Source organism: Anas platyrhynchos, chromosome 20, assembly GCF_047663525.1.
Source record: "Anas platyrhynchos isolate ZD024472 breed Pekin duck chromosome 20, IASCAAS_PekinDuck_T2T, whole genome shotgun sequence".
Lineage (NCBI taxonomy): Eukaryota > Metazoa > Chordata > Aves > Anseriformes > Anatidae > Anas > Anas platyrhynchos.
In genome coordinates, this window is record NC_092606.1 from 2,480,449 (window position 1) to 2,501,247 (window position 20,799).

Here is a 20,799-nt window from a genome sequence, read left to right on the forward strand (position 1 = left end):
AAGGGAAGGCAGATGTGAGTTTTGTATACACTCAACCACTTGGGTGGGTTAGTGGTTTTAAGTCCCAGAAGGCCAAGATAATTGCATGGTGTGTACAGCAGAGGAGCTAGCCCTACGGGTTGGACAAGCAGTAGCAGTTTGGAGGTAGATTTGGGTTGGGATAAGTTGGTGATGCAGGTGTGTGTTCATATTTTGCTATTTTTAACTGCTAGGTGCGTTGTTCCAGTGTAACGAGCTAATCTTGGAGGATTACAGAAATTACAGAGCAGAATTCTGAAGCACAGGAAGTAACCCTTTTTATAGATACCGTTGGGAAGAATTTTGGAGCATGACATTTTAAAACACGAATTTCTCTGAAGCTGTGTGGACTGGCCTGAATGCTCCCACTTCAGTTCTGGCCACGTCACATCAGTGTTCTAGACCAGTAGTCCTTTACCTTCCACACCATGTTAGACTGCTGTGTCTTTCAATTTTCTCAAACAAGAGTCGATCAAAATAAAATACTGCCATCTGTCTTCAATTTATGTGGGGCAACTGTTTCAAGATCATCTTTTTCTTTTTCTTTATTTAGTTGTCCAAGAATAAAACCACGGTGTTTTGCAGAAGAAAAAGCAAATTTCTGTAAATGTGTATAGTTCTACGTCTTTCACCAGAAATATTTAATGTTTGCACTGAATTTGGAGCCATCGTTCAGAGTTTCCCTGTGGGTGTGCTGGCAGCAGTTTGGTCCAGTTCTCCAGAATTGTCTGTTAAAGCCAGAAACAAATGCACAAACACTTCCTCCAGCAGATGCCACTCCATGTCGCTGCTGTCTCTGCCTAGGGCTTGTTTTCATCTTCCTGAGCTTCTTTTTAGGAAACCTGTGGGTTTTCTGCAGTTGTCTTGGGGCTTGCCTGCCCTTCTGGACAGACATTGTTTGCACATTGATTCTGATGACTCCAAATACTTTGCTTGTTGCATGCAGCCAAGATGTGCCAAGATAATGTTCTCCAAGCAGCTATTCTGCTTCTTGCAGTTGCTTCTTGCAACTCTGCTGCCTTGTTAGCTCTGAAGTGGGATGGTGGAATGGGCTGAGGAGGCAGTAGATGCCAAAATTCAGCTGGAGTTCGTGGGGGTGCTTCAGGCGGATGCAGGAAACAGGCATGGTGCTGCAGGTTTTGGAGAGGGACTTTGACAGGTAAGGTGTCTGGGGGATGCTGGAAGTAGGAGATACTGTGATGGGAGGCTGTGGTCTGGACCAGGAATCCTAAAGGAGCAGAGTAAGGTCTGCATGAAGAACAGTCACAGACCCATTGATCAGGCGTGATACCGAGTAGTGGAATTAGAGCTTATCTGTGCAGGAAATGGGGCGTTTATAGATGCTACCCTGAAGCTGAGGAAAGAATTTACATGCTATTTTTAGGACTCGCTCAAACCTCTTCACTTCGGTTTCAAGTAGCACGTATGTTTTTTGCTTTCAATAACAAACACACAACAAATCAGTCACAAAATGGTAGTAGAGATTAAGAAATGTTAATTAATTATTATTATTATTTTTTTTCTGAGTGGAAGAAGCAAACGGAGTGAAAACCATATGTAAGGAATGCCAGCCACGTGGCTCAGGGCACTTCCAGATCCTGGTTGTCTCCTGCTCTGACGTGGCAGGACTGTGAATGCAACACAGTTTTCAAGTAACAGAAATAAAAGGGTCTAGTGGAGCAGGAGATGCACGGCCTTATTGAATTGACGGGATTGCTGGAGTCACATACCAGAAATAGGCTCTGCATGCATGGGCGCTGTTGCTAAATAGGTCACAATTTGATACTTAGATAGTGAATCTCTTGCTCCAGGGAAACAAGGGGACTTCGCATAGCTTTTGAGTTCGTGTGAAAATGAAGGGGGATTCTTCTTTTTTCCCCAGGTGTTCTGTTTCTGTTGCTAGTGGTTTTGTTACGGGCATTACCGAGAGGCCTTAGGAGGCTGAGGGCTGTCTGTTCACAGCCTCATCAGGAGTACAGCACATAAGCTGCTCTGAGCTTGTGTGGATAAACTTTTGACTTCATAGAGTTGTAAATGTTGATTTTTATGGAATTTCATTTAGCCATTTTTTCAGTTTTAAATATACTAACAAGTTGGATTTAAAAGGCACATATATGTGATTTAGCTAAATGGAGCTGTAGATGCGGCGGGGCCTATTTGGCAGCAAAGACAGTTTTCATTACTTTAATTGTGTGATTTGTCAGGATTTCCAGTTTTTCGTAAATGCTGTAGTGTTATATGACAGAATTAAAAGGATTTAGAATAAAAGGAGTTTAAGAAAAAGACTTTGCAACAGGATTTCAATACTTTTTGTATTTGAGGGATTTAGCGAGCTGTTTTTCATTTCAATCATCCTGCTGCATTTGGTTAAACACTGTGTGGAGCAGGTGTGTGCCACGTCAGTATATCGCACATGCAAATAACCACAATTTTACAAATAAAAATTAATCCACCATAACTTGGAAGATTAAATTCCACCCCGGAACTAGGCAGGGTTTGCTGACTCCATTAAGCACTGCAGAGAACAGCACATGTCGCTTTGTGCAATCTCACGGACAGGCCTGCTATTAACCTGATTTAATGCCCCGCAGAGTCCTCAAAATAATGATCCATTTCTAGAGTATTAATATTTACATTCTGAAAGTATAGATTTGAAGTAGGAGATGAATTTTTTGAAAAACAAGGCCTTCAGTCATTACAGACTGAAATCAGCAGTTAAGCACCTGTTGTACAAATTTTGCAAATCTGTATAGTAGGTATTAAAAATTGCTGTTCCTATTCCTGTGCTGTCGTTTTCCTCTACTCTTCACCAACTTTTCTTCTCCTTGATCTCTCTTCCTTGTTGCTAAACTTCGAACTAGCCCACAAACAAACATGTGAATTTATGTGTCTAATACATCCTGATTTTTTTTGAAAAAGTATAGTTAAATACTTAAGGTAAATCCTGGCTCCACTTTAATTGCTGTCTGAAGCCCTGGTAGTCAGCACTTCGCCCATAGTGCCGAGAGGCTGGCTAAGGGAACAGAAACAAATGGAGTTGCTCTGTTACTTGTACTGAAGCAAACAAATGGGTTGCCAGACCCTTAACGAAGAGCGTATGTTTCATTTATCAATTTACAGGTCAGTACATACAGTACAGGTATGACTCATAAAAGAGCTTGAAATAATAGGAATAAAAGGAAAATACATTTGGCTCTTTTAGGTTGCTTGTAAAGCTATTGTTGATGGGGAAATTATTGACGTGACCCATTTAACTTCACAAATACCCAAATGTGGAGGAGGGAAGAGTTATCCTTGTGTAGATGAGAGCACTGAACAGTTTTTGTTACAAATTAATTGCATGTACCTGGGTTATTAATAATTAACAGAGACTGTTACGTGAAAATATATATTGTTAATTGTTGTGCCTTTCTGGATAACTGATTTAGTGCAACTGTGCCAGTATTTGGGAATTAATTGTGAACAGACTATATCACTAATATTCTTCATAGATCAAAAGTTTTGATGTATAATGGAGACAAAAACAGTTCATTTTTCACCACAGACATAGGTAAAGATAGATAATGTAAAAGGCAAAGGTTGAAAGAAATTGGAGGAAGTTCAGTGGTGGTGATGGTGCTTTTTCTGTTTTTTAGGTTGGGCAGAAGCATACCCTGGAATCAGTAAAACATTGTTCAGAAACAAAGATACTGTTGATTCAATTTTATTTCGATTTCTGTTCATATATCAGTAAGGCAAGCACCTCTGCATCCAGGGCAGGCAGCGGTGTCTCAGTGTGTGCTAGGTGCTGTGCTGGCTCTGTGCTCTCGGTGCCTGGCGAAGGGAATCTTAACAAGTACATCGGGAATGTTGTAAGAGCCCCGTTCGTCTGCAGGGAATAGCGGGCACAGCTGGAGTCGCGCTGGAAGCTGGTGACAGAGTTTAGGAAGGCTGTTTTGAATTTAATCCTGTATTTTCTTAGGCACGTAGCATGGGGGTTATGCGTGGCCCTGCTTTGGGCAAGCACTTGCAGCCCAGCTTGTCCCATGCTGAAGAGGGTGGCAGCTGTTGCGCTGCACTCTTTTGGTTAACGCTGTGAGACTCCGCTTACACCTCAGCAGAGCAAATTGGAAACCAATGTGTGAAACCCACGCAGAGCTGGTGACAGCCTTATTTCAGACAACTTGGGTAAAACAATGAAAAGTTAGCAAGTGCTACTTGTCATTTCTTACAGCTGCAGAATTCTTAACCCCAGCTGAAATGAATAGAGAAGAACTCAAAATCCTGACCAGATTTTGCTACTTGTTTTGTTCCTCATTGCTGTCTTCTTCAAGAGCAGTTGTTCACTATTCGTGACTGCCTGTTATTGGTATTTCTATCACTAATCTTGCACAGGCTGTTGAGTTTTGCATTATATATTAGATATTCTTGCAGTATATTGCCCCTCACTCCAGTGTATGCGAGCACTTTGAAAGGTAATGCAAACAGTATATAGTGATTTGCTTTCTCTTTTTTGCTTTATCTCTTTTAGGTACTCAGAAATGTGATAATTTCTCTGAGAAGCGGCCTCTTCTTGGTGTGTGCAAAAGCATTGGATCTTCAGGGTAAGAATATTTTTCATGAATAAAGTTGTCTATATAGATGGTAATGTCATCTAAAAGTGTAACCGTAGAAAATTAAACTCTGTCCTGGTTTTGCTCATGGGATAACACCGTGAGGTGCTTTTAAAGCTTTTTTTAATGTCAGCACACATTGACATATGGCTTCAGCTTTATGAGGAGAGTAAAAAGTGAAGATTATTGCTACAAAATAGATGACGAGCTATTTTGAGTTCTTGTTCTAATGTAGTCACAATTTTGTGATTACTGATATTAATCCTGAAGAATTACTATTCAGAAGTGTCTGAAGCAACCTCTGTCTTGACAAGTAATTAAAAGATGCTTTCAAGCAGCAGTCGTACTCCAAATGAATTCCAAGCACCACACAATCTCATTGTTACAGTCACTCACTGTTTATTAGCAAAATATATTACAACTCTACTTCTTTCAGTTAGGAAGTTAATTTAGTCGTCTTGTTTTGTACTGTCTGGACAGTATTGTTGGATCACTCCTCTTATAAAAGAAGGTCTTAAAAGTTTTTATGACCGTGTTAGATACGTTTATTCTGACAGAGCTAAGAATTTATACCTATATGTTGTGGAGAATGCTCACTTTTCAGGGGTAATCCTCTACACACATTCAAATGCTAACAGTTAAAGTAAATCTTACAGTAGTAAGACTAATTATGTGACACGCCTTTTTCAGTTAAAAATGTATTCACTCTGGATATGAAGGAAGACAACCAATGTGTAAATTTCCTAAGGATATTTCTGTCTGTGTATTATCACCATTAATGTTACTGCTCTTAAATCTTTTAAACAAAAACTGTGTGGGGTAGAGAGCTGAAATTTCCTTCAACTGATGTGTTTACAACTTGTAATACTGCTCAAAGTGCCTTTTTTTTTTTCCCAGGTAAGTGTTTGTAATCTTGTGAAGAACTTTTTCTAAATAGGAGTGCTTGTTACCAGTGATGTGAATATTGCTCTTGGAGGATTTTCTGTCTTAATGCAAATAGTGCATTTATATATGTTAAGGGGTATGTTGGATGGAAAAAAAATCCTTCACACCCTTGTTTGAGAAGTGAGATACCTGAGAAATGAACAGGCTGTAAGGTACATTAGTTTCACTGTGTTATTATGTTCCTTAGTTAATGGGAAATACTTCAAAGATGATTCGTAGTTTCTGCTTTTTTTTTTTTACCAAAAAACTTAACGTTTTCAAAATGAATGGATTAGCTTGTGTTGCTATTTAACAGTAGTTAAATATCTGCAAATTGAAGGAAGAATTTTAAATTAGGCTTTCAGCTCTGACCAGAAGACCAGAATGCAATTAAAAAAAGGAGACAGCTCTACAGACTCACCTTTACCCAGCTAATGGTAATTTGCTCACGGTGATAAACCTTGTTTAGAAAATTTTGAAACACTACTCTACATTTACTGTTCATGGCAACTTATTTATGAAAGAGTCCTTGCAAACGACCTGTTTTTTTGGTATGTGTCAGGTTAAGAACTCCTTGATAGTTTGTCCTCAATTGGAGTCAAACCCTGACTACACCTAAGTTGCCATGGTTTTGGAATATATATTATTTCTTCTTTTAAATCGGTTCAAATGTCACTTTATTCTTTTAAATTCATAGCTCATTTAATTGCATTTCTTAATGATTATTATGCATATGGAGAAGTTTCCATAGGACATTAAAACAGCTTTGTCATGAGCAGCTTCTGAACCTGAGTCACAATTTTAGTTCTTTTCTTAACCTGAAGTTTTGTTCTGAACATCATTCCCTGTATAGCTTACTGGTTGTGGACAGACATAAAACTCCTTGTTTAATCATGTATCTGAAAAAAGTACTACATTTATTCTAGAGCATTTATTCCAAAGCACTTGATATTTTCACTACAGTCATCTCTTCTCCCACTTTGGTGATTATGCTGGCTATGGCATGAAATACAGCAGCTGTCAGCGCACTAATGAAACTGTGAACATAGGGAATTGGAGGCCTCTCTGTCTACTGAAATGGCAGTGGTAAAATAATCAGTGAAATGATGTAGCACTGATAGTAAAACATTTCTCATTTAGCAGAAAGGTAAACTGAGTGTCTAGAAGACTGAATGATTTTCTCAAGGCATCTAGTCCAAAGCAGATCCAGAAGTGAAATCCAGGTCTTCCAACACTCCATCTGTTATGCTGATACATTAAACCACGTTGTCTTTAATATAAACTGAATGAGACTGGACGTGGTTATGACAATGGGTCAACGTCCCTATCTTTGCAAGATGTAGTCTGAAAAGGAAAACAATTCAGGCAGCACAGTTTCTAATCCTGGCGTGTCGTGCCATTCTGGAACGCTTCTGCATTGGAAGTCTACGCTTCTCTGTGGACTTTCAACAGTCCCCTGGCTTTCTTCCATTTGGATTTTATGTGGAATCCTGTCATTACCCAAGGGGAATGATTATGGGAAAAAAGGGCTCATGATTTCAGTCTTGATCATCATAATTTGGGCTTTCATTTGCTGTTCTTCAAAATTTCTGACATCTTTTCAGGATGCTCTGTTCAAATTTTGATGCTATTGTTACTCCTTTCTCAGAACATCCTGACAATTTTGACATTGCCAAAGAATTTTTATTGTGCTTCTCTGTTATCAATAAATATGGCTAATATGATTAACATTTTGGGAAAGTTGGTGACTGGCACCATGACTTGGTTTTGAAGGATATTTTTGGACCCTGCTGTATCTAAATTATTTTCTGTGACAATCATTTATACAAAATCCATTTTCTGTAGCTCTTCTAAAAAGTGCTTTGGAATTGTTAATTTTTTTGGATGGAAGGTGAAGAATAAGTGTATTATACACCCAATTTTTGATTAAAAAAAGCCCTGTTATTAGCTATTCAGTACAGTTCAGAAATTGCTGTGAATTGTCACATGCTGTCCTTGACCTGGACATGTTTAGTTCTTTAATATTTATATTTTGTGTACACAGTCCTGCATGATAGAGGAGTGATTGTTTTTTAAATGTATTGATATCTTTTGTGATTTTAGAGAATCATGTACGAATGCATAAAAATCTTTTGAGAAACTTAAATTCAGTATCTATTAACACATGGGAGTTTTAAGTGTTAAAGGTGCCAAACCATTAAAGTACTGTAAATCTGATAAAATACAGTTTATATCTAGATCCACTGCACTATCTTTTCATGATGGCTTTTAATAGTATTTTATCTTTTAAGACTATATCAATGAGATACTGACACATTCAAGCTAGGAGCTGGGATTTCCTGGTTCTGACCACCAGTCTGCATTAGTGGTCACTGTCAGGAAATTCTTCTCTTTTCCTTTAGCTGTAAAGTAGATATGCTATAATGAGGAAAACACGATAAAAATATTTTTTAATGTAGAACACTAATCAGTCTGAAATACCAAGAGTTTTCAAGTTGTAATGAAGTAATAGCTTCAAAAAACATCACCTATGCTAAATAACTTTGGTACTTTCTCTGATGTACAGTGTACTTTAATGGAAGGAAACTTAACGAACAGCTTTATCTATGATACAATACAAGGGCTTCTTCACCTCATTATAAAATAGAGATGAGTATAAAAGTATTATACAACATAATGTTTGCCTAAAATCAGTGTTTGAACTTGTCAGTCCTGACTTTTGTTTCAGTGTCGTTTACAGAGTGAAAGATCTCTCTGGTAACTTAGAAATAAACTAGCGTTCCCCTGAGATCCCCCCATATTTTCATGAATTACAGACTTTTGACTAGTGTAAAAAATACTTTTTAAAATTTTAGTATATCTCCCAAAGATTTAACAATATATTAACTTAAAAATAAGTTTCTGGATAACTTCACATGTGGATTGCATCTCTTCTGTAATGTGGCCTAAAGTAGTAGTCACTGATATGATCTCTGCTGATAAAACTTACATTCCTTTGAAAATCCAGTTTTAACCTTCAGTTTAATATTTCTTAATTTTGTATCTTAATTTTTTGAGATTGTCATGGTTGAGAACCTGCATTAACATTTTTATTCTGTTTATTAAACCTTTCCATTAAACTAAAATCACTAAGACTTGCCGTTTGGAGAATTCACAATGTATTTTTTGTTTATTTCAAATGATTTAAACAGTTGCTTAATTCAGCGTAAATCCTAACTTCTTAGTCTTATGCCAGGGCTTTAGAAAGAAATATTCATGCTTTCAGGATTTGATAGTGATGCTTCTTTGAAGTGATGGGTATGCAGTGGGAATTCTCTGCGTTCTGTTCTAGTTCCTTGCTTGACTGTATACTGATGTGGAAATGTCTTACTGTATCACAGAACTTTGCTTAGAGAAAAATGAGATTTATTGAAAAAGCAGTAAGAAATAACCTGCTGGCCAACCAAAGCTCGTATATTCTTTAAATTTGATTACTCTAAGAAATCTCTAAGATGAAAAATATCAGAGTAATTCCAGCATGTAGAGGATAAGGTAAATTTAAGATCACCAAAAATACCAAACTTACAGTATTTGGCAAATAGGAAACATTAAGTTTGAGTTCCCTCTAAAGTAATCAAAAATGAGAAAATGATCTTTAACTACGAGGATCAAGGTTTAGGCTCTAGTCAGCTAACTTGAGAGCTGGGAATACAGAGGGATGTCAAATAAGAAAAAGTCTTGTGCCCTCTAGACAAAATGCATCTTTTATATACTAAATTTCTTTGAAATGAAGTGGTAAAGCTATATTGTGATAAACTGCAGTGAAAAATAACTGCTACTTTGAAATTAATTTCTGGCACCTGCTTTTTGTAAAAGTTCTGTAGATATGCCACTAATCTCGCTCTTTGTATTTCCCACAAGTATTTTACCAGGGGAGAGGAATTTGGTGTTTTCTAAACTTTGGCCTTGTATCTGAGCTTCTGACTAACTTTCAATATATACATTTTTTGTATTTTAAAAGTCAAATTTTCCATCTAGTAAAATGACTGAAACGTCTAGCACGGTTTCGCTATATAATCTTTTCAAAATAACAGTTTTCTCAACCCCCAAAAAGGATGCAGTCTTGACACATAAATGGGAAACAGATTGTGTTTTTTGGCTGATGCTATATGCTGGTTTAGATGTTGGTTCAGTCAACTTTGGTCTTAGATTACAAGATTTGCAAATTAAAGGAAAACCAAAAAGGAAAGAACATCTGCGTAAATTTTGTCTGTGTGGAATTTTGTCCAGGGATGCTTATTTTGTTCTGGCTGATAGGATAAACAAATCGTCACACACATGTGCACACACACACTAATGGCTTTTGGTTCATATTAATGAATTTTGGAGGTAGTGAAACATCAGTGAATAATCTGTAAACAGATATCCCCCACCAAAAAAAAAAAAAAAAAGAAAGGAAAAAAGAGCTAAGTTCTCATGGTGGGCACAGAACTGCAATGCAGAACCAGTCAGTGTAAGTTGTTGGGAGCTATCAGTTTTAAAGATAACTAGTTAAAACCAATTGTGTTAAATGGCAATACATGCCTGCTTGCCCAGTCTGGGTTGTTGGCACCATGGTTTGGAGCATACTGGATCTGTAGAACACCTCTGGATATACCAAACAGACCCAAAAGAAGTGCTTTTTTTCCCCTCAGATGTAAGTGTGCAGATATTTGTTATTAAAGTTAATGCTTCAAATGTGGCTAATGCAGATGTTTAAGAGGAAATTGAGCAGTGTAATTTTGTTTTAGTTCAGATTATTAAGAAAAACATCACAGTTTTGAGGGGTTCAGAATCAGTAATGCAAATCTGCCCTCAAGTAGGCTCTGTAACAAGAAAGCTAACAAAGCAGAGATCGCCATGCCAGGAGGATAATAATGTGTATGGAGGTGCAGAAGGGAGAAGGGGACAGAGGGCAGAAGGCAGGGATGAGAAGTTGCAGTCACTTCCATGTGAAACCACCTCTCCAGAGTACACAGTATTGTAAACAGATACAAGAATAGATACAAGAATTTAAAGTATTTCAATTTACCTTTCCTCCAACTCCAAGAATTCTGATGACTCATCTGTTTGCCCCCATCATGCTTAATTGTGAGCTACCAAACCTTGGTTCTACTCTGTTTTTTCTGTTGTTTTTCTTTTTGATTTCTCTATTAGTGAAGTTGTTTTTAATGCATAGGGGACAAAATTATTGTAATAAAATGCAAACCAGTATAGCTAAAGGAATGTATCAGTGTAGCTCTAGGCTTACAGTAAGGTAAGCTTTAGACTATGTTTCTGTGACTGAGCAAAGACAAAATTCCTGCTCATCTTGCCTGCTTGTGCTGCTGCTTTGGTGCTGCTGCTTTCTGCAGCCCTGGGCTGTGTCACTTCAGCTGCTTGTAGAACCCGACAGTAAGGAGAAGACAGAAACAATCCCAGTTTAAAATAATGCTTTGATTTTGCTTTGTTTTTCTTTAATATGGATTATTTCAGGTACCTACTATGCAAATGATTGTGTGCAAAATTGCAAGGTGCAGCTGAGTCACATGTAGCATGAAGGTGGGGATGAACACAGAGGATGTATTTCATCAAAATACTTGATAGTTTGGCACACTTGTTCTTTGTCCAAACAGCCAAAGATAATTGCGTAAAAGATGAAGAATTTATGCCAAAATCTCAACCAGTGGCTTATGCTGCCAGCCCGTAACATGTGTTAGGTTCTTAGCATACATTTTTAGAAAGACATATTAATTGAATGACTTCAAGTGATAGAAAGGTTTGAATGACATTAACAATTGGATGGAGGTCAGTTAAGAGCAGGAGAAGTAAGAGGTAGTCTTCTAATCATGGGAGGAGGAAGGAAATAAGGGCAAGTTAAAGAAGGAGGAGGAGGTTTGAGCAAACAAAATGTCCAACTTTGGCTAGCCAGCATCTTTTTTCCCCTGCTGATCAGTTTACAAGGCAAATCAATTGGCAGCAGATTTTCAGGAAGCATGCTTTATTAACATGGCTACTGTAGATTAATAATAATATAATAATAATTATTATTAATATTATTTATTTATTCATTTTAAACACTGTCAAGGGTGTTTAACACTGTCGAAGGTTTAAATCTGTAGAGAATAAACTTAATTTACTTTTATTTTCAGCCTTTAGAGGAATATTTGGCTCTTAGGGTGCCTTGTAATATATCTCCCTTCAAAATAAAGCAAAAATACTAAAAAAAGAATAGATGTTGTCATGGCTTCATAAAGTCTCAGCTTGGTAAGAACAGCTCAGACAACATGGATTTTGTTTTGTGACAACTTCCTAATTTTTCAGCGCTGTTTCCTTTCTCATTGAGCAGAAATGCAAATGCTGTAGCTTGGCCAGTACAGTAACAGCTCAGCCAAGCAGCATGTCTTAAGCTTACTCCAAAAAAACTTGCGTTTGTTTTTCCTGGAGATAAAAAGATGATAGGGATTGTAGGGATTTTGTTCTAAAAAGAATAGTAAAACCTTTTAAGTTGGGTAAAGCCCTCTCTTTTTTGTTCTCTCTTTGAAGGAGTGAGTCCCAAAGGCTCTCGTACCGATGAGAAACTGTAAGCATCATTAACTGCAAAATGTGCTGCCCTGTCAACTGTCTTGCAAAAATGTCCTTCCATTTTAACATGGAAAACACCATAATCTCTGTTTATTGAAGGAAAAAATGAGTTTAGTCGTAACACGTTGTGTGGTAGCTTTTAAGATCCTGAGAGATGCAAGCTCTTCCCGCTTGTGGCGTTGGATTTGCTTGCTGTGTTCTGCGATAAAGATAACAGCGTGCTTTACTTAAAAAAGCTCTTCGGATCCCAGACTTTTTTCTTGTAACTTGTTTCTACAGTTACGTTAGTGTGCTTCAACTATTTTTTAACGTTTAAGTAGTGTTTACTGCAAATCCTGCAAATTTTCTCACAAACGGAGAAGCTCTGGGATGCAGCTTTAGCAGCATACGGTAACGGTCCTGTTTGTGAGTCCTGAGGGTCAGGAAGATCTGGTGTTCTTCTGGTAGACCAAATGTTTGTCTGGATGAACTATGGGAAGAAATAACCTTTGAACTATAATAAACTGTTAATCTTGGATCAAAACTGGAAGGAAGAAAATGAGGATTTGGGGGTCAAACTTTGACCAGTTGGTGAGAACTAGGGGCAGTTTTGACCTTCTAAAGCTTTGATTTATTAAGCTGTAAAAAGATAAACCTTTCCTAAGTGATCTCCGGGATAGCACGGAGGTTTGGGAGAACAGATTTCCGAGCTGAGGCATAGTTTCATTTTACGGCTGTTCCAACCCCCCGTGCATGTAATGATACAGGGAGGAGATGGAGGGAAGGAAGTAGCCTTTTGCTAAATGCACAGCCAGATAAAACCAGCTGGAGCACATACCTTCCCTGAGTAACTTGTCAAAAGAAGCACTACAGGGAAAAGATAATGCACAGCGCCATTACAGGCAAAGCTGCTGCTTCCAGGGCCACTTTAAATTCCACTTTAAATTATTAAATACTGTAAACGCTATAAAGTTAATTAGAAGAGGAACAAACTCTACAAAGATAAATGTGTTTTCAATATGTTTCTCAGGGAGGGTACAGTAGAAACCAGTGAATGAGAGGAAATTTATTTCTGGCAGCACTCTAGACATGGAACTGTGGTTGAACTTTTTACCCTAATTACGTCCCCGCTAATGCCTGCAGCGGTCTGGAATCAAAGCGGCCCTTCAGGCCCTGGAAAGTCTCTGATGTGGCGAGCGTTTGTTGTGTGATGAGGGTTACTTAAGAAAAAATGGAATATTGTGACAGGATTTTTCAAAATTTCTCAGTTACCACCCACCTCACTTGTTGCCTACAAAAATAGAGTAATTGTTTGCATCTGTGTGTTTTTGTCTGTCTTAGAAATAACTGTTATAAATCAATGTGACATAGACCCAGAGAACAGTTCAGGATTGTATTTTCTTTTCTTATATGCTTTGGAGTTATTTGTTATATACTGGAAGAAGGCTTTCAAGCTCATTGCAAAACAGTTAGAAATTTCAGGATGGTTTGTTGTCTGTTTCTGAGCTCACTATCACATACCCAGTTCTGAAATCAATTCAATGATGCTATTTAAAATGTTTTTCCTAAATGATGGCTTTCACTTCATGCTTGTAGCTTGACCAGCTAATTGCAAACTGCACTGCAGCCATTGTATCGGTATTGTTACCCAACTGCTGCCACTTGAGTAATTCACTGCAACTTGACAGTAGTTGAACTTTGCATCCGTGACTAAATGCCATTTTCTCTCTTACAGCAGTCTGTCTCTGGAGCCCTTGGTTTCTTTCTTTTCCCTCTTTCCTTCAATAATATTTAGTATACAGAGAAAAGTCAAAGGTGTTTGAGCTCAAACCTTCGTGTACAGGTTAGATTTTTTTTTAAATCTCTGCTGTGAGGAAAAAGGCCATTAAGACACAATGATTGGAATTTGTTAAAAAACACTGTCTGATAGAAACACTGTTTTTCATGAGTTCTGATCTTGTTTATGAAATGCAACAGTAATTCATTTGGCAGAATGACTATATTGTGCTAGCTTTACAATGTTAAATTTACAAAGGATTTATAAAGCAAGGCACAGCAGTTTTTCTTAAAGATTTAAATGACTCCTTTGTGAAAAAGCAATAGAGATGTTCTCAGTAAAAGATTTGCCTTAATTCTTTTTTTCTTTCAATTCTATTTTAATATATTCACCTGGAATAGAAGCTGTAACATATTTTTGAATGTTTGCTCACAAACTTTTTAAAACCTAATTGTCAGTAAAATTACCAATAGAATATTTCTATAGTGTAGTTATCTGTAATTATGTAATGGATAATTATCATTTCATAGTTGAGGCCTTAAGAAAGTAACACTAAAAGTTTTAATCAATTTTACCTGCACAGCCCGATGGGCCTTATCTCTTACAGCCTCTGCTGTACTGGGTGCTGTCGGTGTGGTGAGAAGGCAATATTTCTGTGCCCCCTGCTTAGTGACTGCAAGTCCTCCTGAATATAGCAGCTAAATTTAACTATGACATTTCCTCCAAATTTTATGAAAAGTGGTCCACCAAAGGAGGTGGTTATATTGGTGGCTTCACTGAGGGAAAGGCTATAACATAAGCTAATGCTTTTTGATGTTTTTTATTTTTATTTTATGTTTCAAACTATTCACTTAGGATCTCACCTTAAGGGCAGTTTACAGAAAATCAGATTTTATTGGCTTTGCTGTTCATGGAGCTCCTTGTTCACAATAATTCCTCTCAAGTGCTGTTTCATATGTTCAGATGAGCTTTTGGTGAGTTCTGTGCACCTGAAGACCATGGTCTCCTCTGTTAAGTCATAAATCAAAGAAGCCCTAGGACCATGTACTTAATGGACACTTGTGAAAATTTTGGCCTACCTAGTGTGAGGAGAACCTCATAGAAGCTTTGTGGTTCACGGCTCTTTTCAGTTACCTCAGTTGTAAGGTCTAAGCTAATCTCTGCTCAACTTCAATCACCTGCACTCTAAAAACCCTACAATTCTTCCTTGGAAATGTTGAAGCTTCTCAGAAACAGTGATTTGAGCAAAATACTCGTATATGAACAATTAAGGTGGTAGACTCAAGTATCTGGGAAGTGTTGAATTAGTCGCGCAGTGTGAGGCAGAGAGGCCCCTTAATGGTTTCACAACCCCATTACCTTCAGCTTGTGGTTTTAGTGACACCACTTGTGGAGCCAGAGCATGGGTTGGGTTGGAAGGGACCCTACAGATCATCTCATCCCACCCCTGGCCATGGGCACGACACCTCCGGGGATGGGGCACCCACAGCTCCTCTGGGCAGCCTGGGCCAGGGCCAGATGTTAATCTTTGATAGAGGTATGACAGAAATGCAGATGTGGTCTACACAAAAGTCAATCTTTGCTCATGTTCTCCAAGATTTACAGAAATTTTTGTAATTAAGCATATGTTCGTGGAATGATCAAGGATAGCCAGGGCAGGTCTGTCATTTCACATAAAAGGTCTGACTGGTTACACAGCAGAGCGAAATGTGGTCCAGAATATACCAGAAAAACTGATTTTGCTCTGAACAGTGGAGCTCCAGATGTACTTTTCCTCAGTGATAGCTATAGTCAAGTAAGCCTTGCAGATAAACAAATCTCTTGAGATGCTGCTTATCTTCCTGTATTAACTCACTCAAAATGCGATGGGACAGCTATAGTTTGTGATGTGGCACGTCTCAGTGAAGCGGAAAGTGTGTCATATTCCAGTCTCTCTGCAAAAGCGTGCCACAGCTGAGAAGCCAGCTTGTGCTGTATTTTACACTCCAGTGACAGGCATGCCACATGCCGTGGAATGAAGCAGCGCGTGCAGCGTGCTGCGGTACGTGGAGGTAGCTTGTAGGCTGTTGTTGGGCTTTCTGCAGCCTCATGTGTTCTGAAATGGAGAAAAAAAAAGAAACACAGAAAGGAATAAATGGACAAGAATGAGAAATGTTGTTATGGGCAGAAAATTTAATAGTAGTAGCATGTTATGTACTGTTGGTAAAGCAGAATGTGAAAAGAGCCATCTGCTGCCAAAACTGTAGAATAATACGGAGGTTGCCAGAATTTTTGCTATTTTGAAGGATTCCACTTACCTTTTGTTTTTCTACTTGAACTGGCTATACCATTCTTGTAGTATCTGTTACGGTATGTTAGGATGACCAATATGCTGATAAAACCAAGTCTTAAATTTTCCTGTTGATACACTATTTTTCTGATACCTGGAATACAGATAGGAAGCAAAGACTGAGCTGTTGGTTTGGTTGAACAGAAGTGGACCTGATGGCTGTCGAAGCAGAACTGCAAAAATCCGTGAGCTCCATCAGCTCAAACATCTGTTCCATGATGGTCCAGGAAATCTGTATTTACAGATTCTTCCCCCAAACCACCCCAAAAGTGGAAACAACTCTTCATTCTGTATTTGGTCATGGATTTTGCTTGTCTTATGAACTATGGTATATGATTATATGTTAGGAGTAACCTCGCTATATCAGCAGTGTGCACAACTGGTAAGGAAACGTCTTCCTACATTGCCTTTCAGTAGCTTTGCTTTTTACTGCATTAAAACTAACATTTTGTTTTTTCTAATCTAATACAAAGTTGTCAGCACTCTAAACAGCTGAATCTTTTCTGAAATCCTTCATGAAGAAGCATCTAGCTGCATCTGTTGCTAACAGAGCTATGGTAAACCTCAGGGACTAGGAGAACTGCTGTGGGGGCTGCAGCAGAGAAGTCTTTCTGTCCGTGTCCCGCAATCACCAGGTCAGCACACCTCCCAGCACAGCCTGTGCAGTGCAGAGAGCTTGCCTTCACCCATGGTTGAGTCCATATAGGAAAGGGATGGCAGGGATCTGCATTATTGTTCATTGTACAAGAAAAAGCATCACAATATTCCACGAATAGATACCCGAACAATGCTTGCACGTAGCTGTATTGCATCACCTGTAAACACTTGATATATTTCCTTAAATTTTCTGTTGAGATAAATGCTGCTCTTTGTCCACAGAAACATCTCTTAAACATAATTATACTTGTTTTGATCTTTCAGTATTAAATAAAATGTTAGGAACAATTAATTAATCTTTATATTAGTTTTTTTTTTTTTTAATGAACATGCAAAGCACATTTATAGAGTGGTAGATGTGCCTACAGCCATCAGTGTTTTTAACTTTATTTTCTTCATTTGTTTGAAAAAAGCGTAAGTAGCTTTTATGTTGATATTTGTTTTATGTTGAAGCTTTTTTCTTCTCCCACTCTTTTCCCTCATTTATCTCTTGGTAGCCTAAGTGTATAGTAAACCGTAACAAAGCAGGGCTGGTTGTTTGGTCACAAGCAGTTTTTGAAGGGAACGAATGAAACTCTACTATAGCTGTATTTCACTTTCAGATTAAAACGAGAGCAGTTTAAAATCTGATCTGTGCTTTTTATTTTAGAAGCTTATTTCTTTGGTAATAATTATTATATATTCTCTTTAAATACAGTGCATTCCGCTAGTAGAAGAGCAGTGTGCAATTTTTTTTTGTTACAGAAAGCTACGGTAATTTCCATATGCGTTTGGTGATAAAAGATATTTCCTGATTGAACTTTAATTTCTCATATGTGATCATTTTGTACTTAGTAACAAGATGGAACATTCTTAAATATATCTAAGGGAGAAGTTTGTATATGTTGCTTATAACTAAGGGCTGCTTTTGACACCTTTTAAAAAGAAATAGCAACATCTGGAAGTACACAGTTAAACGTAACTGAAAATTTGGCCGGTCGTACTGTGCTTGGGGCATTTGAGAGAGATCTGCAGTTCTCAGATGGGAGCTTTCAAAGTGGGATGGCAGCTCCTTTTCCCAGGTGTGAGAGTCCTGCATTGCTGGCTGAAGTCGTGATGTCCTGCCTCATTCAGTCAGACTTCAATTTGCGCTCCAGCATCTCCCTGCAACACGAGTGCCACACGGTCTCCTTTCCTTCCCCAAGCTCTTCCTCCAGTGCTTTTTTCATCCAACTTTAGATAATAAACCTGTTGGATTAGGGGCTTTTCTTGCTGTGTGTTTCTGTGAAGTGTCTTGTATGGCCATGGCCCGGTGCTGATGCTATTTGTGGTGCACGTGTGTAGCATGTGCCTTGCGCTCCTCTGTTAGGGTAAGTGGCGGCACTTGATCTCCTGGAGGGGAGCGCTGGCCTGGCACTTAGGAGCAGCACTTGACAACTGATTCACGGGGCGCTATTCGAGCAGCTTCACGGGACTCTGCACACCCAGCACGCTCAGCAGCACGTTACCAGCTGGGGAACTGATGAGTAAAGGTAGAACGGGGGAAGGAGCCAGCTCGGAAGAGATGTTTCTGACGGAAAATAGGCTGCTTATTTATTTACTTTTTTAAAGAAAGGGATCTGAAAGACACTGAGGCTTTTAATCCTCCATAACAGAACGGACTGAAATATACGTAGACAGAAAAACTTCTTTTTCCCCTCTCAAAATAGCAAATCCCAAATATTGATAGTTTATTGCCTTGATTAGCCATCTGGAGACTATGGATGTAAACAATCTGTCCGATTTAAAGGCACCATAGTTGCTTAATGTGTTTGCCTTCTATAATTTACGGCAGGACAGCTAATTCTGGTAATACCATTTTGCCTGTATGAAGGAAAGGTTTGTACAGCACCACACCTTGCAGTAAAAATAAGCTGTTGGCACCTGAGGACAGGGATTTAGGCCATTGCAGAGAGAGAAAAACAAGATACCAATAGGATTCCTGCAGCAGATCACAACCTGCAGGGCCAGCAGACTTTATTTAGTTATTTATTTATTCTTTTGAACAAGACACTTTGAAAGCAGCGTTACGTCTTCCCAGTTTTTGGTATCATCATTCTCCCCAGTAGTGTTATGCAGGAACTGATGCACGTTGGTTTGCCTTTTATCCATTTCCTTTGTCCAAACAAGCAGTCACTGCATATTGCACAGGCAGGTGGCTGTGCTAAATTTTGTCTAGTGGTCGCTTTGGCACAGCCAGATAAGTCCCATTTGTTTCTTTCCACACAGAGGCAAACAATAACAGATCTCTTTTGGTCCCTCATTTTCTTGCTACTTGAGGTGGAGCTTGGAGTTTACCTACAACAAAATGTTTTATGCAGTTGATCACTTGCTGAAAATATTTTTGTTATATGCCAATAAGACTACAAAGAGGGTGAAAGTTTATTTCTAGACCGATGGCTTTGATCAAAATATTTGAGGAAGATGCAAGAGAGAAGTTTGTACCTTTCAGTATTTAACACAAATATTTTAGTGCCATATCAAATAATTTCCTCACTTGTATTTAAAGGATTAGATTTAGGAACATGTGTCTAGGACTGGTACAGGTTTTTCTTATTTAAAAATAAGTGCTTCCATGCTTTTTGCAATTTGTGGTACACTTAAAATGTCTGTGCTGCTTTGTGTTTCCCTGCTACACACACATTTTTGGGAAGTGTCACTTTCTCAGAAATCCTACTCTGCTTTTCCTGATTTTGAATGAATCTCAAGTGCCATGAATGGAAGTAAGAAAATTACTTACAGAGTTGAGTTTTCAAGCTGTTATTGTGGAAAGTTGTGATGCAGAAAGCCAGGGAATTTTAGGGGACTAGATGCTGAAAGTCTTAATGAAGCCTTTTAGTGCAGTGGTGGTGTGAGGAATAAATAATGCAACCCTTGGATTTATTAAAAGCAAAACGATTCTATCCTGAAATATGTAATGTCGTAAAAATAAAATGATCTAAATGTTGGAATAACTTCAATGATAGGGGACTCATTGTTGCTTGAAGTCTTTCAAGACAAGATTAGGTTACATGGTAAAAAATATTTTTTTAAGCTTCTGGGACATTTTGGCCTGGAAAGAGAAGATGATCCTTTAGTATTGAAATCTGTTAATCTGAGCAAACCTTCTTCAGGGGCCTTGAGGAGAACAGAATTGCCTTTGTGGTCTCAACATGCCAATAATATTGCTACAGATCATAATCTAATCTCGTGCTTCAACTTTGCAGCATGAAGGTTCAGGAAGGAATTTTTCCAGTACACAATTAATTAACTCTGTGCTGTGCACTGCAGTTTGGTTTTGCTTTCCTTCCCCTTCTGTGAAGCATCAGAGACTGGCCACAGCTAGCAGAGGTTGCTGCAGCTCCTTGGACTTGCTGCCACATTTCCCTCTTCTGTTTTCTGCCTGTGACTTGTTCCATCCCGCAGCCAAATTGGGGCTAAAGCATCCCAGCAAGGTGTCAGAAGAGGTCCCCAGGTGGAACCTAGCAGCCTGCATTAGGCAGTAGAGGTGGTGTAATGGTCCCCTCTGACCTGACAACGAACCAAGCTGTCTTTTGTAAAACAAGTTTTGAAGCCGAGTTCCTCCTAAGGCCAGTAATTTTAAATGAATTGATTAAATGTGTCTGTAAATGTTAAATCCCACAGATAGTTAAAACTGGGCCTAGTGAGGGATCATTGTACTGCTAGGTTTTTTAATAGGACCTCAGGCTAAGTTTTAATATTTTTTACCGCTTTTCTTAAAGGCACCACAAGTATTTAAGGCTGTTTTCTATGCTGGGTCTATTGGGCTTGAAAAAATGATTGCCAATCGCATGCGAACAAATAAACCACCAGAGGACGAATGTGTCAGAATAATGAAGATGGTGCTGGGCCGACGACTGACTGGCCATCACAGAATGGGAAGCACGTCTGGGAGCACACAGCCTCACAGCAGACGTCCACCT

At 38.5% G+C, this 20,799-nt stretch overlaps 1 protein-coding gene across 15 annotated transcripts in view; it reads left to right on the top strand.

The window, feature by feature from the left end:
• BCAS3 (BCAS3 microtubule associated cell migration factor) overlaps window positions 1–20,799 on the top strand; it is a 353,580-nt gene that overhangs the window by 22,501 nt on the left and 310,280 nt on the right. For all 15 annotated transcript variants that reach the window (XR_011804336.1, XM_038165977.2, XM_038165973.2 and 12 more), the window contains exon 7: window positions 4,529–4,601. Coding sequence is in view for 14 of the 15 variants with exons in the window: in XM_038165977.2 (XP_038021905.1) it covers window positions 4,529–4,601 (73 nt within the window). In the remaining variant the exon portion in view is untranslated. The remainder of the gene's footprint in view (window positions 1–4,528; window positions 4,602–20,799) is intronic.